The sequence below is a fragment of the Microcaecilia unicolor genome, chromosome 4 (genome assembly GCF_901765095.1).
Source record: "Microcaecilia unicolor chromosome 4, aMicUni1.1, whole genome shotgun sequence".
Lineage (NCBI taxonomy): Eukaryota > Metazoa > Chordata > Amphibia > Gymnophiona > Siphonopidae > Microcaecilia > Microcaecilia unicolor.
This window is the reverse complement of record NC_044034.1, coordinates 28,872,523-28,896,552: the sequence shown is the minus strand read 5'-3', so window position 1 is coordinate 28,896,552 and position 24,030 is coordinate 28,872,523. Positions and strand designations below refer to the sequence as shown.

Here is a 24,030-nt window from a genome sequence, read left to right as displayed (position 1 = left end):
GGGCATATTCGAACAGCGCTGGCCATCTAGATGTCCGGCGGTATTATCGAAAAAAGATAGCCAGCTATCTTTTGTTTCGATAATACGGTTGGGGCCGGCCAAATGTCAGAGATCGCCGGGTTTGAGATGGCCGGCTTCGGTTTTCGCCGATAATGGAAACTAATGCCGCCGATCTCAAACCCGGCCAAATCCAAGGTATTTGGTCGTGGGAGGAGCCACTATTTGTAGTGCACTGGTCCCCCTGACATGCCAGGACACCAACCGAGCACTGCAATGGACTTCACAAATTGCTCCCAGGTGCATAGCTCTCTTACCTTGGGTGCTGAGCCCCCCAAATCCCCCCAAAACCCACTCTCTACAACTCTACACCACTACCATAGCCCTAAGGGGTGAAGGGGGCACCTACATGTGGGTACAGTGGGTTTTTTGGGGGGGGTTGGAGGGCTTCCATTTACCACCACAAGTGTAACAGGTGGGGGGGATGGGCCTGGGTCCACCTGCCTGAAGTGCACTGCACCCACAAAAAACTGCTCCAGGGTCCTGCATACTGCTGTCAGGGAGCTGGGTATGACATTTCAGGCTGGCATAGAGGCTGGCAAAAAAATGTATTTTACTTTTTTTTTGGGTGGGAGGGGGTTGGTGACCACTGGGGAGGAGTAAGGGGAGGTGATCCCCGATTCCCTCCGGTGCTCCTCTGGTCAATTGGGGCACTTTTTTGAGGCTTGGTTGTAAAAATAAATGGACCAAGGGAAGCCAGCGAAATGCTCGTCAGAGCTGGCCATCTTTTTTCCATTATCATCCGAAGTCGGCCATCTCGTAACCACGCCCCTGCCCGCCCTCCCATACCCTTCCGAAACGCCCCCTTTAACTTTGGCCGGCTCTGCGACGGAAAGCAGTTGGAGCCGATTTGTGTCGGAAGATGGCCGGCAATCTCTTTCGAAAATAAGCTGGATATTCTATAAACCGCACCTAACTTAGACACGGTTTATAGAATAATGCTCAGCACGGCTTTTCATCTGGCCCTAAGTGCCTCAGTGCTAACAAGGCACTAACAGGGCTGGTCATGCGCTAATTGTAACGTTAGCACATGACTGAATCACCAACGTGCTGGGAACACCCCCAAACACGAACACACTTATTTTGATATCTAACAGATATATTAACCCACTTGGTTTAATTGGATTATTCTTTTCAAATACAAAGTTTAGGAACCACTTCATTCAAAACACCCCACCCTCTTCTCCGAGACACACACACACCATAGACAGAAACATAGGTACACTCACAAACATACATTTTAATTTTATTTATTTATTAAGATTTATTTACTGCCTTTTTGAAGGAATTCACTCAAGGTGGGTGCCATAAATCAAACATGAGCAATACACAATTACAGCAGTAAAAATATTCAAATAACAATAGAAAGTATGTCATGGAGGGGCATAATTGAAGGAAAACGCCTATCTCCATGGGCGTTTATCTCCGAGAACAGGTCCGTGAAGGGGCGGACTGAACCGTATTTTCGAAAAAAATAGACGCCCATGTTTTATTCGACAATGTGTGAGCTGGGCGTTTTTGTTTTTCAGCGATAATGGAAAATGAAAGCGCCCAGCTCAAAAACGAATAAATCCAAGGCATTTGTTCGTGGGAGGGGCCAGGATTCGTAGTGCACTGGTCCCCCTCACATGCCAGGACACCAACCGGGCACCCTAGGGGGCACTTTTACAAAAACAAAAAAAAAGGTAAAAGAGCTCCCAGGTGCATAGCACCCTTCCCTTGTGTGTTGAGCCCCCCAAATCCCCCTCAAAACCCACTGCCCACAAGTCTACACCATTACTATAGCCCTAAGGGGTGAAGGGGGGCACCTACATGTGGGTACAGTGGGTTTGGGGGGGTTGGACGACTAATAAGCATTAAGCAGCACAATTGTAACAGGTAGGGGGGATGGGCCTGGGTCCACCTACCTGAAGTCCACTGCACCCCCTAACAACTCCTCCAGTGACCTGCATACTGCTGTCAGGGAGCTGGGTATGACATTTGAGGGTGAAAATAAAAAGTTGAGAAACTTCATTTTTTGTGGTGGGAGGGGGTTAGTGACCACTGGGGGAGTCAGGGGAGGTCATCCCCGATTCCCTCCAGTGGTCATCTGGTCATTTAGGGCACTTTTTGGGGCCTTATTCGTGAAAAAACAGGGTCCAGGAAAAGTGTCCTAAATTCTAGCTAAAAACACATACTTTTTTCCCATTATCGGTGAAATGCGCCCATCTCTGTTCGGCAGATAACCACGCCCCAGTTCCGCCTTCGCCACACCTCTGACACGCCCCCATCAACTTTGTCCGCATCCGCGACGGATTGCAGTTGAAAACGTCCAAAAATCGGCTTTCGATTATACCGCTTTATTCGTTTTTGTGAGATAAACGTCCATCTCCCGATTTAGGTCGGAACTTGGGCGTTTTTCTCGTTCGATTATAAGCAGGATAGTATACTACTTATAATGTCAACACAATACTCAATAGAACATTTTAATAGATAGCGTAGGGTATAAGCAAAGATGGAACATATAGATAGGTAAGAGAGTAAGAGGCGTTAAAAAAATATGGTGACTAATTTAAAGAAAGTTGCACACGAGGTCAGAGAGATAATTAAATGTTATCTCAGCTAGGGTGGGAGTGGATAAACATGCCCCGCTGCAGTATGTGCAGCCTGAGTCACTCCTTGTGTGTGTGAATGAGACTAACAAGTTAGATACTTCTTCCATTAAAGGCTTGGTTGAAGAGCCAAGCTTTCACCTGCTTCCTGAAGTACAGATAGTCTTGTGTTAAGCGCAGCCTTTCAGGCAATGCATTCCAGAGTGTGGGGGCTACTCCGGAGAAGGCTCGCTTGCGGGTATCACATCATGTAATGTCTTTTGGGGAGGGTGTGGCTAGTGATAGTCCTTGAGAGGACCTTAGTGTCCTTGGAGGTGTGTAGCGGGTCATCCTGTTCTTCAAGTACTCATGGCCATTTTCTTTAAGGGCCTTGAAGATCAGACATAGAGTTTTAAATTTAGTCCTGTATCGTACTGGTAGCCAGTGAATTCTTTCCAAAAATGGTGTGATGTGGTCACGTCGCTTGCAATCTTCTATGGGTCTTGCTGCTGCATTCTGAATCAACTGGAGCTGGTGCAGGCCCTTTGTAGTCAGACCATTGTATAGTGCATTGCAGTAATCCAGTCTTGATGTTACCATAGCATGCACAACTGGAATAAGATTTACCTTCTCGACGTAAGGAGAGAGGCAGCGTAGCTGTCGCAAATAGTAGAAGCCAATGTGAGGATTTCAGCAGTGAAGGACTGTACCATACAGCTTTGTGCCTTCATCTATACTGTGTTTTCTTCATTTACTACTTTCTACTACTACTTATCATTTCTGTAGCGCTACTAGACGTACACAGCGCTGTACACTTGAACATGAAGAGACAGTCCCTGCTCGACAGAGCTTACAATCTAATTAGGACAAACAGGACAAATAAGAGATAAGGGAATATTAAACTGAGGATAATAAAATAAGGGTTTTGAACAAGTGAATAAGGGTTAGGAGTTAAAAGCAGCATCAAAAAGGTGGGCTTTTAGCTTAGATTTGAAGACGGCCAGGGATGGAGCTTGACGTACCAGCTCAGGAAGTCTATTCCAGGCATATGGTACAGCAAGATAAAAGGAACGGAGTCTGGAGTTAGCAGTGGAGGAGAAGGGTGCAGATAAGAGAGATTTACCCAGTGAACGGAGTTCCCGGGGAGGAATGTAGGGAGAGATGAGAGTGGAGAGTGGAGAGGTACTGAGGAGCTGCAGAGTGAATGCCCTTATCCTATATAATAAAAAGCACCTCCAAAATTCTGAAGCTGACTCCGTGGCAATGTGGCAGTGTAGGGTTCTTAAGGCTGTAGTTCAGTGTTTCATTGGCTCTCACTGTCCCCGCCCTCACCAATCAGACAGAACGGAAGTTGGAGGAGGGAAGTGGAGTGGATTGAATCTCTAACAAACAATCATATACAGGGAGGTACGAACACCAGTGGAGGCAAGTGCACAGAACGGAAGGGAAGACAAACATTTAATCACTTTGTCACTCACACACATCACACACACACACACACACAATCACTCTCTCTCTCTCTTACACTGTCTGTAAAACACACCGTCACTCTCAGTCTCTCACATGGGCAAGGAGCTCTTCTGATGTGATTGTTAAACTGATTGAAGGGCCTGAACAAGGAAAACGTTTATCACATTGTAACACAGTTTACACAAAAAATATTGTATATAAAGAAATCTTACACATGTAAACAACAATTATATTCAGAATACAACCGTGGAAGCATTAATGGCAGGAAGTCATTACATTGCTAGCGCCCGTTTCATTGCGTTAAGAAACGGGCCTTTTTTTTTTTTACTAGTAAGTCAATAATGTTCACTTATTTGTCAGGCACAATTTTGAGAAACGTAAGCATTTTGCTCCATTACTGCTAAAATTCTGAGTTCAAAGACCAATATTAAGAGAAGCAGCTTACAGGAACCTCAAAATACTCACCTGTACACCAGTGCAAGTATGTTGAGCATTGTGGCAGCATCAGGGTGATCACGGCCAGAGTTTTTCCTCCAGATCTTCCAAAGCCTGTTTGCCAAGGGGGTACGGCCACCTCATATCGCCCTTGGGATGCATACTGAATAATTTAACTTACCCTACCAGACAAGTCTGAGACTGATTTAAAACTGGAGCATAAATACATTTCAAATTGCCCTCCCCTCCCTTCCCCCCGCCCCAACAAAACATCTGTATCCTTAATTGAACACTTTCCAGTACTTTCAGAAAACTGTTCTTAGAACCACAGATGTTTCTTTCACACACATTCCTCTGCTTCCAGACAGTTTCTGCAGGATTAGGTTCATTAACTGTTCGAGCATTTTGGGGGTCCTTTTACAAAGCCCACTTCTCCTCTTCCTCCACTTTCTATCTCAGTTGATAACACCCTCATCCTCCCCGTCTCATCTGCCCGCAACCTCGGAGTCATCTTCGACTCCTCCCTCTCCTTCTCGGCACACATCCAGCAGATAGCCAAGACCTGTCGCTTCTTCCTCTTCAACATCAGCAAAATTCGCCCTTTCCTCTCTGAACACACCACCCGAACTCTCGTCCACGCTCTCATTACCTCTCGCCTTGACTACTGCAAATTACTCCTCACTGGCCTCCCACTTAGCCATCTATTCCCCCATCAATCTGTTCAGAACTCTGCTGCACGTCTTATATTCCGCCAGAACCGATATACTCATATCACCCCTCTCCTCAGGTCACTTCACTGGCTTCCAATCCGATACCGCATTCAGTTCAAGCTCCTCCTTCTTACCGACAAATGTACTCAATCTGCTGCGCCTCACTACCTCTCTACCCTCATCTCCCCTTATGTTCCCACCCGAAACCTCCGTTCACAGGACAAATCCCTCCCCTCAGTACCCTTCTCCACCACTGCCAACTCCAGGCTCCGCCCATTCTGCCTCGCCTCACCCTATGCCTGGAACAACCTTCCTGAGCCCCTACGTCAAGCCCCCTCCCTGCCCATCTTCAAGTCTCTGCTTAAAGCCCACCTCTTCAATGCTGCCTTCGGCACCTAACTCTTACCTTCAGGATATCCGGACTGCCCCAAATTGACTGCCCCCATCGTATCGTCTACTCACTTGTCCTTTAGATTGTAAGCTCTTTGAGCAGGGCCTGTCCTTTTATGTTAAATTGTACAGCGCTGCGTAACCCTAGTAGCGCTTTAGAAATGTGTAGTAGTAGTAGTAGTAGTAGTAGTGTAGGCATGGGTTTTGGGCGAGCGCAGAATTATTTTTCACTGTGCCTATAAAAAAGGCCTCTTCTCCCCCCCCCCCCTCCGAAAATGGACTTGCGGCAAAATCAAAATTGCTGCACGTCCATTTTGCCCGCCAGCCATAGACCTAGCGGTAAAGAATTTAGGTGGTAATGACCTATGCGCTTCAGATGCCACTTCGCGCACCAGAAAAAAAATACATATATTTTTCAGACGCGTGTAGCGGACGCGCACCAAAATCGAAATTTCTGCAAGGGCCACACGGTAACCAGGCGGTAACTCCAATTTGGCGCGCGTTGGGCGTATGTAGGCACCTACGCAGCTTAATAAAAGGGGCCCTTAGAAAGGGAGGAGAGTAACAAAATAGATCTTAAGCAGCTTCAGGGCAACCTCCTTTACAAAAAGCTTTGCGAAGGATGGGGCCCTTCTAGTTTGCAAACAGTAGTTCTCGATCTGTTACTCAGCTTAGCAAAAGGGCCTCAAAGAGCAGCAATAGGATTTGAACTGGAAACCCCTCCATGTCAAGCCCAGTGCTCTTACCATAAGCTACTCCTCTGACACTGTAGTGTTATATTGCCCTGTTCATAGGTGCAAAATATATTGCCCTACAAAATGTTTAGCAGTGCAATATGTTTTCTGCTGCTAAATATTTTGTACTGCTCTGATCACATTAAACTCTGGAATTCGTTGCCAGAGAATGTGGTAAAGGCGGTTAGCTTAGTGGAGTTTAAAAAAAGGTTTGGACGGCTTCCTAAAGGAAAAGTCCATAGACCGTTATTAAATGGACTTGGGGAAAATCCACTATTTCTGGGATAAGCGGTATAGAATGTTTTGTACATTTTTGGGATCTTACCGGGTATTTGTGACCTGGATTGGCCACTGTTGGAAACAGGATGCTGGGCTTGATGGACCTTTGGTCTTTCCCAGTATGGCAATACTTATGTACTTATGCTACTATTTGAGATTCTGAATGGAATCTTGCTAATCTTTGGGGTTCTACATGGAATGTTGCTACTATTTGAGAATCTGAATGGAATGTTGCTACTCTTTAGGGTTCTACATGGAATGTTGCTATTGTTTAGGTTTCTGCCAGGTATTTGTGACCTGGATTGGCCACTGTTGGAAACAGGATGCTGGGCTTGATGGACCTTTGGTCTTTCCCAGTATGGCAATACTTATGTACTTATGCTACTATTTGAGATTCTGAATGGAATCTTGCTAATCTTTGGGGTTCTACATGGAATGTTGCTACTATTTGAGAATCTGAATGGAATGTTGCTACTCTTTAGGGTTCTACATGGAATGTTGCTATTGTTTAGGTTTCTGCCAGGTATTTGTGACCTGGATTGGCCACTGTTGGAAACAGGATGCTGGGCTTGATGGACCTTTGGTCTTTCCCAGTATGGCAATACTTATGTACTCACCTTCTGTTCCGTCTCTCTCCTGTGTTCAGTGCAAGGGATGATGGGATCAGGTTGAACAAGTCAAGCTTTAAACATCTGCACTGTAAGGGGTTTTCTTTCAGTTTTGCTTCTCTGAAAGGTATTGCCTTGGGGCTTTTTTTTTAATTTGTGTTTTGCTTTCACTGATATGGTGTATGTGAGCTAATGGAAGAGGCTGGGAGTTGGCAGCATATTTTCTTACATGTGTTTTTTTTGGAGCCCAAACGGAAATAATCTGGTTTACTTCAGATAATCCAAGGCTGGTGTCTGTAATGAACCATCAGTCAGAGTTCATTTCCGATTATCCCAAACACATTTCTCCCTTTTATTTTGCTTCTTATGCGCTGTCCAACTTTCTACAACTTTTAAATATGTTTGGGATTTTGTTTTTTTGCAAACACATAGTAAATGATTAACTGTGGAATGAATAACTTTGATTTGTAGCTGTTTTATGCCTCCAGCTGACCTAATATGCTCCCTTTTTTGGTTTTGGCAGCACCTAACAATTTTATATTCTCGGCCAAGGCATCATAGAAACTGTAATGTTCTCATTCTAAGATAAGTACATGCCACACTGGGAAAGACCAAGGGTCCATCGAGCCCAGCATCCCGTCCACGACAGCGGCCAATCCAGGCCAAGGGCACCTGGCAAGCTTCCCAAACGTACAAACATTCTATACATGTTATTCCCAGAATTGTGGATTTTTCCCAAGTCCATTTAGTAGTGGTTTATGGACTTGTCCTTTAGGAAACCGTCCAACCCCTTTTTAAACTCTGCTAAGCTAACCGCCTTCACCACTTTCTCCGGCAACGAATTCCAGAGTTTAATTACACGTTGGGTGAAGAAAAATTTTCTCCAATTTGTTTTAAATTTACTACACTGTAGTTTCATCGCATGCCCCCTAGTCCTAGTATTTTTGGAAAGCGTGAACAGACGCTTCACATCCACCTGTTCCACTCCACTCATTATTTTATATATCTCTATCATGTCTCCCCTCAGCCGTCTCTTCTCCAAGCTGAAAAGCCCTAGCCTCCTTAGTCTTTCTTCATAGGGAAGTCGTCCCATCCCCGCTATCATTTTAGTCGCCCTTCGCTGCACCTTTTCCAATTCCACTATATCTTTCTTGAGATGTGGCGACCAGATGAGTTAGGGAAAGTCTGAGCGCCTGAGTGTTGTACTGCATAACTTCAACGGATCATTCACATGGGAGGGTGATTGGGCATTCCTCCTATTTCATTGCGTACTTTACTGAATACTGTTAATTAGGCAGTTAACTTCTGAATTTAGATGCTCAAATTTCTACCTGCCATAGAGGGCCTTTTACCAAGCTGCGGTAAAAGGGGCCCTGTGGTAGCAGTAGCGGCTGTGTTTGCTGCGAGCTGAGGCCCTTTTCAACACAGCGGGTAAGAAGGCCCAAAAAAGAAATGGCCATGCAGTAAGATTACATTCACCGCATGGCCATGTGGAGGGGAGCACTTACTGCCACCTCACGCGGTGCTGCCCGATTACTGCCGGGCAGGGGCGTAGCCAGACCTCGGCGGGAGGGGGGCCAGAGCCCGAGGTGGGAGGCACTGTTTAGCTGCCTCCACCCGCCGCCAACCCCCCCACTCGCAAACGCAACTCCCCCACCGCCCACCGCCCCCTGCCCCACCACCCTGGCCCTATCTACATTTGAAACCCCCCCCCCCCCCGCCACATCAGGTACCTTGTTTGCTGGCGGGGGTCCCCAATCCCCGCCAGCCGAAGAGTCTTCTTCAGCGCCGGTCAAACTCCAGCGCCTTCGCTGTGTGATCATCTGTTTCTGACGCCTTATGTCCTGCACGGGGCTACATGCACGGTGCAGGATGTAAGGCGTCAGAAACAGATGATCACACAATGAAAGCGCCGGAGTCGACCGGCGCTGAAGAAGACTGTTCAGCTGGCGGGGATTGGGGACCCTCGCCAGCAAACAAGGTACCTGATGCGGCGGCGGCGGGCAGCAGCAGAGGGCACAAATGTGGAGGGGTCCAGGGCGTAATCTGTGGGGGCCCATGCCCCCATGGCCCCACGTAGCTACGCCCCTGCTGCCGGGTAACCCCCTGTGGAAATATTTTTCAAATATTTGCGCTAGCACCGGAAATGCAGTGCACTGGGGGTGGAACTACCGCCAGCGCCTACGTTGGGCTGGCGGTAGATCTGGATTGGCGTGCAGTAAGCCTGCAGTGGAATGACTTTTCTATGATCAACAAATGTGAACATACACCACTCCTCCACATATATTCAGAATTATTTTATAACTAGTAATGAAGGCCCGTTTCTGGCAGGAATGAAACGGGCGCTAGCAAGGTCCTCCAATGGCCGGCATAGGCCCCGCCCATCCCGCGGACGTGAACGGCGGCCCCCCTCCAAAATCGGCAACCCCCCTCTACTACCCTCCCCTCCTCTTACCGGGGTCCCAGCCGCAGCGGCAGAACTGAAGGGCAAGGTAGTTCGCAGATTCTGCTGCCTTCCGTTGTGTTCGCCATGAGCTCTGTGCCCTGACTGTCTGGTCCCGCCCTCATTTCCTGTTGGGCGGGACCAGAGAGTCAGGGCACAGAGCTCATAGCGAACACAACGGAAGGCAGCAGAATTTGCGAGCTACCTTGCCCCTCAGTTCTTGCGTCGGGACCCCGGTAAGAGGAAGGGAGGGTAGCAGATGGGGGCTAGCGATTTTGGAGGGGGGGCGACCGTGCACGTAGGGGGATGGGCGGGGCCTATGTCACGGAGGGGAGTGCCGTTGTGCGGGTGGAGGGATGGCTGAGAGATAGCGTGGTTTGTCATGTTTGGAGGGGGGGTGACGTGCAGGGGCATCTGTGACAGTAAGATGGGGGGGCGGATTTTGGAGGGGGGGGTGCGATGCATAGGTACTGTATGGGAATGACGGCTGCGTTGGGGAGTGGAAAGAGAGATGACAGAATGGGCTTCCTACGTTCGTGTACTTGTGTTCATTATGACCCGCCCTCGACATCATAACGTTGTGACGTGAGGGCGGGGCACAGATAGATGGTTACTAAAAGTGGTTACAGAGCTTCGAACTTACGAACCCTGAAGCCACAAAGTGAGCCTTAGAACGTTGAGGTTACTTTTTATGTGCAGATGGGGCGTGGCTGAGGGCGGGTCTATGAGTGAGGGTGATAGCCTAGCCTACAAACAGTACAGGAGTTCAGTGCTTCAGTGTCAGGGAGCGAGCTTCAGAACGTTTGAGGGGGGATTTGAGCTTCAGAACGTTTGAGGGGGATTTTATTTATATAGATATCTGCTTGTTATACTACTATCATGCTGTTTCATTATCATGTTACCCAAGATTCTTCTGTTACACTGAATGTCTATTTTCTAATATATTTCCACTATTCATGATGTATTGTAAGCCACATTGAGCCTGCAAAGAGGTGGGAAAATGTGGGATACAAATGCAACAAATAAATGAATAAAGGCTAAAGTGACCAGGGCCCTTCAGCTCAGAGAAGAACTAGCTGAAGGGGAGATATGAGAGAGATCTATAAAATATGGAGTGGAGTGGAACAGGTGGACATGAAGCTGCCAGGTGCCCTTGACCTGGATTGGCCGCTGTCAGGGACAGGATGCTGGGCTTGATGGGCCTTTGTTCTTTTCCCAGTATGGCATTACTTATGTACTTATGAATCGCTTGTTTACTCTTTCCAAAAACACTAGGACTAGGGGGCACACAGTGAAGCTACTAACTAGTAAATTTAAAAGAAACTAGAGAAAATATTTTTTTTTTCACTCAATGTGTAATTAAAACTCTGGAATTTGTTGCCAGAAAACGTGGTAAAAGCAGTCAGCTTAGCGGGGTTTAAAAAAAGGTTTGGCTAGCTTCCTAAAAGAAAAGTCATTATTAAGATGGGCTTGGGAAAATCCACTGCTTTTTTTTTTCTAGGATAAGCAGCATGAAACTTGTTTTAGGATTGGATTGGATTGGATTTATTAGTTTGAAATATCGCTCGATAGTAGCTTGTCTGATCTTGCTAGGTACTTGTGACCTGGATTGGCTACTGTTGGAAACAGGATGCTGGGCTCGATGGACCTTTGGTCTTTCCCAGTATGGCAATACTTATGTACTTATGCTACTATTTGAGATTCTGAATGGAATCTTGCTAATCTTTGGGGTTCTACATGGAATGTTGCTACTAGTTTAGAATCTGAATGGAATGTTGCTACTCTTTGGGGTTCTACATGGAATGCTGCTATTGTTTAGGTTTCTGCCAGGTACTTCTGACCTGGATTGGCCACTGTTGGAAACAGGATACTGGGCTAGATGGACCTTCGGTCTGTCCCAGCAATGCTTATGTCGTTATGCCTAACTTTTAGCACCCTTTATAGAATTGCCCCCTGTGTGATGACTGGTCCATTCAAGGTCCTCGATCACAGTCCCACATCCAACCCAAAGAGAAGGGACTGGGTTCAAGACTCGAGCAGTGCTGTCACTTGGCTTCCTGGAGGGCCTAGGAAGTGAGCTTTGAAGAAAATGGAGTTCTGTAGCTGATCAGTGGAGTTCCTGTACTTATAAGATTTTGTGTTTTCATGCCGTATATTCACAAAATATTTCTGCTGTTGCTTTTCAGGCATGGAAAAAGCGCTGGTTTATCTTACGCAGTGGGCGGATGAGCGGCGACCCAGATGTCTTAGAGTACTACAAGAATGACCATTCTAAAAAGCCTATTCGTGTGATCAACCTCAGTGCCTGTGAGCAGGTGGATGCTGGGCTGACCTTCAACAAGAAAGAGCTGCAGGACAGCTATGTTTTCGACATCAAGACAAGCGACCGGATCTTCTACCTGGTGGCTGAAACAGAGGAAGAGATGAACAAGTGGGTCCGGAGCATTTGCCAGATCTGTGGCTTTAATCAGTCTGAGGAGAATCCAGGTATAATGGTTATTCTGCATGTTTTTTACATTACCAAACACATTTATTTTTTTTAATGTACGTTGCTATTTAGCCCATCCCCCTGATAACGCCCAGAACGGATTACATAATTAGCATATATAATAAAACAAATAGAACAACAATATTAAAACAAACTCAAACATCAGGCCGTAAACAAAATATACATAAAATCGTCAAGTAGCAAAACCTAAAAATTATTCATCAAATGAAATCATTTAAGCAAGAAATCCTGTTCCATTTTCTACCATAACACCTTCCGTGAATGAGTGTTTTTTTATACTGAATTAAAAAAACTAAAAAACTTAGTTTACGTAGCTCAGGGGCCCTTTTACTAAGCCGCATAAGCGTCTACGCTTGCCCAACGTGTGGCAAAATGGACGCGTGCCAAGTGGCATCTGATGCACATAGGCCATTACCGCACAAATTCTTTACCGCTAGGTCTATGGCTGGCGGTAAGGTCTGAGACCCCCAAATGGACGCGCGGGGGGGGGGAATGCCTTTTTTTACAGGCGCACTGAAAAATAATTCTGCGCGCGCCCATAACCCGCATCTACACTACCGCAGGCTACTTTTTACCGCAGCTTTGTAAAATGACCCCTCAGTAAACATTTTGTTCCATGTACAGTACAAACTGAAACGTAATCTCATTATTTACCTATATAAGATTGAGCTCCACCAGATTCTGTCATAGTAACGTGTCATTTGTGTGAGCCAGATTTTAAGCATATCTACACAGAGCTGGGAAAGGACACGGGAGGGAGAAGAACCAGGGAGGGATCATTAGAGGGGTAGGAAGAAGAGAGTGTAGAGCTGGGCAAAAACCATGGAGAGTAGAAAATTGCTGACAGGGAGTTGGAGGGACCTGAGAAGGAGCCATAGGATTAGAGGAATCAGGGAGCTGGGCAGTGAACTGGCTGGAGCCCCAGTCCTACAAGGTTAAAAGATAGAAAACAGAGAGTAGGGTTAAATGGTCAGTATTCTCAATGGAGAACTACTACTTCTGCTTAACATTTCTAGAGCGCTACTAGGGTTACGCAGCGCTGTACAGTTTAACAAAGAAGGACAGTCCCTGCTCGAAGGAGCTTACAATCTAAAGGACGAAATATCAAGTTGGGGCAGTCAAGATTTCCTGGGTAGAGGTGTAGTGGTTAGGTGCCGAAGGCGACATTGAAGAGGTGGGCTTTGAGCAAGGATTTGAAGATGGGCAGGGAGGGGAGAAGGGTAGTTAGTGGGGTTCCTCAGGGGTCTGTGCTAGGACCGCTGCTTTTTAATATATTTATAAATGATTTGGAGATGGGAGTAACCAGCGAGGTAATTAAATTTGCTAACGACACAAAGTTATTCAAAGTTGTTAAATCGCAAGAGGATTGTGAAAAATTACAAGAGGACATTACGAGACTGGGAGACTGGGTGTCTAAATGGCGTCTAAATGGCAGATGACGTTTAATGTGAGCAAGTGCAAAGTGGTGTATGTGGGAAAGAGGAACCCGAATTATAGCTACGTAATGCAAGGTTCCACATGAGGAGTCACCAACCAAAAAGGGATCTTGTCGTTGATGATATGTTGAAACCGGCTGCTGAGTGTGCTGCGGCGGCTAAGAAAGCAACTAGAATGTTAGGTATTATTAGGAAAGGAATGGAAAACAAAAATGAGGATGTTATAATGCCTTTGTATCAGGCCATGGTGCGACCGCACCTCGAATATTGTGTTCAATTCTGGTCACCACATCTCAAAAAAGGTATAGTGGAATTAGAAAGGGTACAGAGAAGGGCAATGAAAGTGACAAAGGGGATGGGACGACGTCCCTATGAGGAAAGGCTGAAGCAGCTAGGGCTCTTCAGCTTGGAGAAAAGACGGCTGAGAGGAGATATGACAGAGGCCTATAAAATAATGAGTGGAGTGGAACGGGTAGACGTGAAGCATCTGTTTACTCTTTCCAAAAATACTAGGACTAGGGGGCATGCAATGAAGCTACAAAGTAGTAAATTTAAAACGAATCGGAGAAAATGTTTCTTCACTCAACATGGAATTAAACTCTGAAATTTGTTGCCAGAGAATGTGGTTTGGGGCTGATTTAGGGTGTGACTAAAAACTACACATCTTCCCACTTTAAGGGAAAAGCATGTGTGTTCTCCAACATGAACATCGGGATTTACACCTGTTCCCAGGGACGTCTACATGTTGTAAAGATGCTTGTTTTGAGCATCACTCCCTACAGGAGGCAATAGGGAAAGTCGCCCCTTAATCCCCTGGTGTTTTATTCTTCACCCCTCCCCCACCCAATGAAACAGTGCTAAGTGCTGGTTGCTGAATTTCTGTAACTGATTTAACTCATTTATTGTTGAGACTAGAATAATTAACTTCATGGGTATTTTGTGTTCCAGGCATGACATGTTGTTGTTGTTTTTTTTACGAGCTGTGCTGAAGCTAGTGGGGCCGCAGGACATGTTCCAGATCTTTTGTCAAGAGAGTGTTTATCTTATACGACGTTAATCTGTTAAAGCTATAGCAAACAAATTGATTTCCTCACAAACACTTTGATTAATCTTGCTTTGCCAGTGCTCATTACATCAGGGTATCCCGAGTGGGGTCGGGTGGCACAGCGTTAAACAGCCCCTCCCCATATTCAGCAACATTGTCTTACCCAGAAAGCTGATTAGACCATCTTAAGCTTTTGACACTACTCTTGACCTTAGGCAAAGGGAGGTTGAACCTATGAGGAAGCCACTGGGATGGACATTGCCTTTTTGGGAAGGATGAGCAGAGGTGTACGAATACAGAGCTCTTCATGTGTATTAAGCTCCAAATCATTTTTTTGTAGGTGCGCTAAAAAAATCATTCTGCGCGCGCCTAAAACACGCGTCCACACTACTGCAGGCCATTTTTCAGCTCACCTTAGTAAAAGGACCCCTAAGTCTCCTGTAGTTTATTACATGGGCTCTTCCGCATCAAGACAAAAAGCCCAGTACAGTAAATAAAGTCCTCTTTCAGTTTTATTTTGTTTTGGGTTTTTTTAACTTTCAGTGACTTGCTTTATTGAATAATTAACAGGTTACAGCAATAGTAACAAACATGTCACAACTTTGATTTAAGGCAAACTTCTGAACTTATAAATCAGAATATCAAAGGCACACTATCCCAGTGCTTTTTTGCATTACATAGTAAATGATGTCAGATAAAGATTTGAACGGTCCATCCAGTCTGCCCAACAAGATAAACCCATTTTACATGGTATGTGATACTTTATACCCGAGTTTGATTTGTCCTTGCCTTTCTCAGGGCACAGACCGTAAAAGTCTGCCCAGCACTGTTCCTGTACTAAAGGTTCTGAAGCTAACGTCGAAGCCCCTTAAAATTTACACTCAAGCCCATCCCTATCCAGTCACGATCAGGGCGTAGACCGTAGAAGTCTGCCCAGCATTGGTTTTGCTTCCCAATTACCGGTGTTGCCATCCAATCTCCGCTAAGATTCCATAGATCCATTCCTTCTAAACAGGATTCCTTTCTGTTTATCCCACGCATGTTTGAATTCCATTACCGTTTTCATCTCCACCACCTCCCACGGGAGGGCATTCCATGTATCTACCACTCTTTCCATGAAAAAATACTTACTGACATTACTCCTAAGTCTGCCCCCTTCAACCTCAATTCATGTCCTCTAGTTCTACCACCTTCCCATCTCCAGGAAAGGTTCGTTTGCGAATTAAAACCTTTCAAATATTTGAACATCTGTGTCATGTCCCTGGAGCAGTTTTTAGCGGGTGCAGTGCAGGCAGGAAGCCTTTTGCAGGAAGAAGAGGACCTCGGCGGGCGGGGGTTGGAGTCCCCCACCGGCAAAGGCAGGCGACGGCGGGAGGGAGGTCGAGAGGGTCGTCAGCAGGGGGATCCGGGGCCAAATCTACCACGCAGCTACGCCACTGGTTGCTACAATGGCTAAATGAGATTGGAACGGGTTAGGCACAACCAATTAGGTCTCGCCTTACTAAAAACAAATGGCAGGGAGAGACACATTCAAAGTATACACAGCACCTGCAATCATAGCGTATCTCTACGGCAGAGGTTCTCAACCCAGTCCTCAGGACACCCCTAGCCAATCAGAGAGAGATTTGCATCCCCTACCTCCATTGTATGCAAATGTGTCTCATGCATATTCATTATGTGTTATCCTGTAAACCTATGTCCCAAGGACTGGGTTGAGAACGCCTGCTCTACGGGGAAGGGGTAGACATCAAAAAAATTGATATTGGCAAATGATGCTGATTAGCAGTGGGGGAGGGGAAGGCATTCTTAAGGTTGAAATTATCAGTATTGTATTATTACCTTCCAAGATTGTATTATTTATTTATTTATTTGTTGCATTTGTACCCATTTTCCCACCTATTTATCATATAAGTGCCTATTATATGAGGTTGGCAAGGTGGTATGTTGCTGAGTGCCCTGTTTACGATGAAGAAGAGTTACCTATGCAGAGTGTCAGGATACAATTCTGGCCACCTTATTGCTCAAACTAGAGGGACTGTACAGATCTTTATATGCCAACATTTAATATGTTAATGTGGTTAAAAAAAAGAGTAATAACATTTATCGTTTTAGCTTTGTTCACATACACAATATCGACAATACTCATTGTGCATTGTTTTATTATATATATATATATTTTTTTTTTTTTTTTATTACATTTGTACCCAGTGCTTTCCCACTCATGGCAGGCTCAATGCAGCAGGCAATGGAGGGTTAAGTGACTTGCCCAGAGTCACAAGGAGCTGCCTGTGCCTGAAGTGGGAATCAAACTCAGTTCCTCAGGACCAAAGCCCACCACCCTAACCACTAGGCCACTCCTCCACTGTTGCTACTATTTGAGATTCTACATGGAATGTTGCTATTCCAACATTCCATGTAGAAGTCGGCCCTTGCAGATCACCAATGTGGTCGTGCAGGCTTCTGCTTCTGTGAGTCTGACGTCCTGCAGTCAGACTCACAGAAACAGAAGCCTGCGCAGCCTTCTACATGGAATGTTGCTAGTGGAATAGCAACATTCCATGTAGAATCTCCAATAGTATCTATTTTATTTTTGTTACATTTGTACCCTGCGCTTTCCCACTCATGGCAGGCTCAATGCGGCTTACATGGGGCAGTGGAGGGTTAAGTGACTTACCCAGAGTCACAAGGAGCTGCCTGTGCCTGAAGTGGGAATCGAACTCAGTGCCTCAGGACCAAAGTCCACCACCCAAACCACTAGGCCACTCCGAAAAGTCTTATAGGAACCGCAAAAGGGTTAAGAGAGCAGAAGGCTAACTAAATTGATGTAACCATTCATGTATTTGTTTGGATTCTGTCTGTCTCCTTCCCCCTTCCTCTGCTTCCCAGTTTGTCCTTCAAAAAATTGATTTTTGTTAAACATAAAATGCTCTTAGGTTACAGTGATCTAATTTGCCTCTCCTAATTCTTCTCCCTCTCCCCCATCTCTGGTGAGACTATTTTTCCATGTTCTTCTGGGAGTATCACTTTGAAAAAGTTTCATATTTCTACCTCTTTCTATTTGCGGGACAGATTTTAGAAAATAAGAGAGGGAACTTGCTCACGGAAGCGATAGAGTCTATACTTCTTCGCATTTTGTACTTCAAAAATGTTCGTGTCCGTACAGCTTACACTGCATGCAAATCCTAATGAAATCTCAATAAATGAATCTACTTGTGTATTCAAGCAGCTTGCTCCTTTGCTTGATTTTGCACTGACCTGATAAAGTTTAGCCCTCATTCTAATCACAAATGTGTTGAGCTGGTCCAGTAAAACTGGTACCACCTTCAACTTACGTCCGTTATTCCTATGTGCTCATAAAAGAGAAAGGAAGCATTCATACACTGAGGGGTACTTCTGCTGCACGACTAATATTCCGCCAGTGTCGTTATGCTCATATTAGCCCTCTCCTCAAGTCACTTCATTGGCTCCCTATCCGTTTCCGCATACAGTTCAAACTCCTCTTATTGACCTATAAGTGCATTCACTCTGCAGCTCCTCAGTACCTCTCCACTCTCATCTCTCCCTACATTCCTCCCCGGGAACTCCGTTCACTGGGTAAATCTCTCTTATCTGCACCCTTCTCCTCCACCGCTAACTCCAGACTCCGTTCCTTCTATCTTGCTGCACCGTATGCCTGGAATAAACTTCCTGAGCAGGTACGTCAAGCCTCATCTCTGGCCATCTTCAAATCTAAGCTAAAAACCCACCTCTTTGATGCTGCTTTTAACTCCTAAACCTAACCCTTCAACTGTCCCCTATCCCTGATATGTCCTGTCTGTCCTAACCCTTATCCCTTACTTGTTCTGTCTGTCTGTCATAATTAGATTGTATGCTCTATCGAGCAGGGACTGTCTCTCCATGTTCAAGTGTGAAGCCTGCGTACGTCCAGTAGCACTATAGAAATGATAAGTAGTAGTAGTAGTACTTTTACTAAGATGTGCCAAAAAGTGGCTTGCGCTGGCGTAGATGCATGTTTTAGAGAAGCGCGCAGATCCATTTTTCAGCGCACCTGCAAAGAAAGGCCTTTTATTGGGGAGGCCGAAAATGGACGCGCGACAAAATAAAAATCGGCGTGCGTCCATTTTGGGCCTGAGACCTTACTGCCACCCATTGGCCTAGCGGTAAGGCCTCACGTGTTCTGGGCAGTAATGGCCTAAGCATGTACAATGCCAGTTACCACCCCGGTTAGCACCGCACGCTGGAAAATTTCCAGGTCGCTTAGTGGACGAGTGTAGAGTGGTGTGGTAGCCATGTTAGTCCACTTTTAAAGGTAATCAATAGAAATCAAACAAAATAAAACATGGAAAAGAAAATAAGATGATACCTTTTTTATTGGACATAACTTAATACATTTCTTGATTAGCTTTCCAAGGTTGCCCTTCTTCGTCAGATCGGAAGTAAGCAAATGTGGTAGATGACAGTATATATAAGTGAAACATCCAAGCATTTCATTGATAGTCTAACAGGGTGGGGGTGGATAGGTGAGAGGAGGGTGATAAACATAGCAATACAACTTTATGGTTTATAATGGGCTAGAAAACCCAGATCTTTGTTAAGTCCTGTCTGTTGGGTGTCAAAATATTCAATCATTCTGACTTCAAAGGTCTTACGTTCCTGTATTGTTTTAAAGTTACCTTCTTACTATGAAGTCACTGGACGGGTGTAAAAATTGAAATTACTGTCCGAGCCACGTGGTAGCTGGGTGGTAGTTCAAAATCGATGCGTATAGGTGCCTACACGGCTTAGTAAAAGGGCCCCTGAAGTTAATTTTCAAAGCCATTTTCATAGCTACATCAGCAATTTACCCACGGAAATGGGCTTTTACAAAATCACAACCACACTAGTGGAAAACAGTCCACAAAAATATATATCTCAATCAAAATAAATAATAAGTAGAACAGTGGCAGGAGGAAAAGACCTCGGAAATCGCAAAGAGTTTTTTCAGCCATGAGAACAGACATCACCCAACATAACTGCTATTAGCGATAAATCAATCACAGGTCAGAAAAGCCACCTTATCACCTTGATTTATTGCTAAAAGCAGTTGGGTCACTGCAGGACACGGCTTTCCTGATAGGGAAGGGCTTGTAGATATATTCGGTTTTGGATTTTCAAAAGTATATCTGTATTTGTTGGTGAGAAAATGCCAGCCCAAATCAGCAGGTGTAAACGTGTACAGGTACTTTTCCTGGATGAATTTATTTACCGCCTTTTTGAAGGAATTCACTCAAGGCGGTGTACAGTAAGAATAGATCAAACATGAGCAATAGACAATTACAGCAGTAAAAATATTCAAACAACAATCCAAGGTATGGCATAATATACTACTTGATGAAACAAAAAAGTGAGGAGAATGGATGAGGATACCAACTGTTTTATATTTATTCACTTAAAAAATTCACTTAAAAAATTACATGTGCATAAACAGCGACCCGACACGGCCGTGTTTCGGCACAATGACCTGCTTCAGGGGTCTTTATAACCTTGAATGATGTAGTTTAGAATGTTTGTTCCAAGGGAAATAACAGGAAACAAATCTCTCTGGTCTCCTCTCTTCAAAAATAATATATATGAGATATATATATTTTTTTAAAAATGAGCATCTAAATACTCCTCTCCTAAGAGTTATCTTCACGGTGTCGTGAGGATTTTTTACCTCCTTTTTTGCCTTCGCATAATATACTACTTACAATGTCAACACAATACGTAATAGAACATTTTGATAGACAGTGAAGGGTTAAGCAAAGATGTAACGTATAGATAGGTAAGAGAGTAAGATGAGTTAGAAAGTAAGGTGACTAATTTAAACAAAGTTGCACATGAGGTGAGAGAGAGGGTTAAATATTATCTCGGCTAGGGTAAGAGTGGATAAACATGTCCCGCTGCAGTATGTGCACACACTAGAACAAATAATCTCCCTCCTTTTTCTCTTCCACAGTTTGGGGGGCCAGTACACCCTCATATCCCCCCCCCCCCCCCCACACACACACACACACAACATTATTTTTTACACATCCCTTTCCCCTTCCAGAAAAGCAGTTCATGTAGGGGGGGGGGCAATGCCCTCCTCCACACACCCCAAACTAGGTTTCAACCAGGGCCGTGCCTAGGGTCTCCGGCGCCCCCTGCAGTTGGCCCCGCCGGTGCAGCCCCCCCCCCCGAAAACGATCGCTACACTACCCGCCCTCTTCTCCCCAGATCCTTTTCCTTTTTGTTTAAATTTACTTCTCCGGCGCGCGGCAGCGTAGCGTTAGTGAGAAGGAGGCGGCGCTCCCCCGCCCCGACATGTCTTCTTCCCTTCGCTCAGTGTCCCGCCTTCTTCTGACGTCATTTCTGACATCAGAAGAAGGCGGAACCGAGCGAAGGGAAGAGACTGACACGTCGGGGCGGGGGAGCGCCGCCTCCTCACTAACGCTACGCTGCCAAGCGCCGGAGAGGTAAATTTAAACAAAAAAAAAAAAGGACAAGGATCTGGGGAGAAGAGGGCGAGGTAAGCATGGTGCGGCGGGGCGCCCCCCCAGAGGATGGCGCCCTCCTGCCATGCTTACCTCGCTTACCGTGTTGGCACGGCCCTGGTTTCAACCTAATTCAGCCCCTCAAAATGACACACTGATTACGATTTATAACAAATTACTATTCTACCCATGAAAAGTTATTCTGTTAATATACGTCCTCTGTGTACATCCGTATCCTGCTCTAACCTTATTTATTTATTTATTTGTTGCATTTGTATCCCACATTTTCCCACCTATTTGCAGGCTCAATGTGGCTTATGTGGAGGGGCATAATTGAACGAAAACGTCTATCTCCATGGGCGTTTATCTCCGAGAACGGGTCCGTGAAGGGGCGGACCGAACCGTATTTTCGAAAAAAATAGATGTCCATGTTTTATTTGACAATTTGTGAGCTGGGCGTTTTTGTTTTTCAGCGATAATGGAAAATGAAAGCGCCCAGCTCAAAAACGAATAAATCCAAGGCATTTGTTCGTGGGAGGGGCCAGGAGTCGTAGTGCACTGGTCCCCCTCACATGCCAGGACACCAACCGGGCACCCTAGGGGGCACTTTTACAAAAACAAAAAAAAAAGGTAAAAGAGCTCCCAGGTGCATAGCACCCTTCCCTTGTGTGTTGAGCCCCCCAAATCCCCCTCAAAACCCACTGCCCACAAGTCTACACCATTACTATAGCCCTAAGGGGTGAAGGGGGGCACCTACATGTGGGTACAGTGAGTTTGGGGGGGTTGGACGACTAAGCATTAAGCAGCACAATTGTAACAGGTAGGGGGGGATGGGCCTGGGTCCACCTGCCTGAAATCCACTGCACCCCCTAACAACTGCTCCAGGGACCTGCATACTGCTGCCAGGGAGGTGGGTATGACATTTGAGGGTGAAAATAAAAAGTTGTGAAACATCATTTTTTTGTGGTGGGAGGGGGTTAGTGACCACTGGGGGAGTCAGGGGAGGTCATCCCCGATTCCCTCTGGTGGTAATCTGGTCATTTAGGGCACTTTTTGGGGCCTTATTCGTGAAAAAACAGGGTCCAGGAAAAGTGCCCTAAATTCTAGCTACAAACGCATACTTTTTGTCCATTATCGGCGAAAGGCGCCCATCTCTCCTCGGCCGATAACCACGCCCCAGTTCCACCTTCACCACGCCTCCGACACGCCCCCGTCAACTTTGTACGCTTTCGCGATGGAGTGCAGTTGAAAACGTCCAAAATCGGCTTTCCATTATACCGATTTATTCGTTTTTGTGAGATAAACGTCTATCTCCCGATTTGGGTCGAAATCTAGGCGTTTTTCTCTTTCAATTATAAGGTGGATAGTGCCGTAGAGGCATTTGCCAGTACGGTTGGTAGCAGCTACAAAGTTATATTGTGATGAGATAAGGTAGGTGTGGATCAGGCATCAAGGGGTCGAAGGAGTGAAGAGTATAAATTGTCCAGTACGATCATTAGTTATGCTGGGTGCTGGGGATTGATGTTGGATCGGTGGGAGAGGTCTTTTTGAAGAGGTGAGTTTTCAGTGATTTTCTGAAGTTTAAGTGGTCATGGATTGTTCTCACAGCATTTGGGAGTCCGTTCCATAGTTGCGCGCTTATGTAGGAGACGCTGGATGCGTAAGTTGTTTTGTATGTTAGACCTTTACAGTTTGGATAGTGTGGGTTTAGGTATGATCGTGATGATCTGATTCTGTTTCTGGTTGGTAAGTCTACTAGGTCTGTCATGTATCCTGGTACTATGCCGTAGATAATTTTGTGTACCAGGGTGCAGATTTTGAAGATGGTCCGTTCTTTGATTGGGAGCCAATGCAGCTTTTCTCATAGAGGTTTAGCACTTTCGAATCGTGTTTTGCCATATATCAGTCTGGCTGCTGTATTTTGGGCGGTCTGGAGTTTTTTTCTGAGTTGTGCTTTACATCCCGCGTAAATTCCGTTACAGTAATCTGAATGGCTTAGGACCATTGATTGTACTAGGTTTCGAAAAGTTTCCCTCAGGAAGAAAGGTTTTATTTGTTTGAGTTTCCACATAGCATAGAACATTTTCTTTATTACGGTATTTACTTGGTTCTCCAGTGTGAGATTGCGATCGAGTGTGACACCAAGAATTTTTAAGCTATCTGGAGTTGTGTGTCCTGGGGTGCTTATAGTTGTGCGTTTGTACTTATTGTGTTGTGATGAGAGGATGAGGCAGTGTGTTTTTTCAATCTGAAACCTTCTTGTTTCAGACGCCGTAAAAAAGAAAAATACCGCCAGGACTTATGGGACCCAATACTAGAAACAAGCTACAGGCTAGGGAGGGTGGGAAATGTCCGGGGTGGGGGAATCCAGAGTGGGAATTGTCCCAGGTGGGAATCGTCTTGGGGGGAGGGGGAATTGGTGAGTGGGAACTCGCCTGATACCATTCAAATAGACAAGCTCACATTTTGATGCCTTTGAGGGGTAGCCAATAGATCTTGCCACAGTTGGATAGGTTGAAAGAAGCCTGGAAGGTTCACATGAATTTTACCACCGTGGGTGTCAGCTCTGGGCACTGAGTGTGTTAACCCCCCAGTATCGAGCAGATGATGAGGGAGCATTTATGTGAGTTAGGCCCCTCAATCAGTTTGAAAAGTTGGCTCTTACGTCTAGCAACTTCTCATTTCTAAGGTTTTCCTCTCTCTCTCCCTGTTTCTCTACCCATGCTAGTCTCACTCTTTATGGCGGTGAACACTCCCTTACGGTTTTCACTGCACTGTATGGCGCAGTTCAGCCGAGGCAGTAGCTTCGTGCCCTAACAGGACTACTTTCCATGCCAGAATGTTCATTTA

General features: G+C 45.6%; 1 protein-coding gene across 1 annotated transcript in view; it reads left to right on the top strand.

Moving 5' to 3' along the window:
• Nucleotides 1–24,030, top strand: part of GAB2 (GRB2 associated binding protein 2) — a 258,715-nt gene that overhangs the window by 193,413 nt on the left and 41,272 nt on the right. Inside the window, exon 2 of the mRNA XM_030200086.1 lies at nucleotides 11,883–12,183. Coding sequence (XP_030055946.1) covers nucleotides 11,883–12,183 — 301 coding nt within the window. The remainder of the gene's footprint in view (nucleotides 1–11,882; nucleotides 12,184–24,030) is intronic.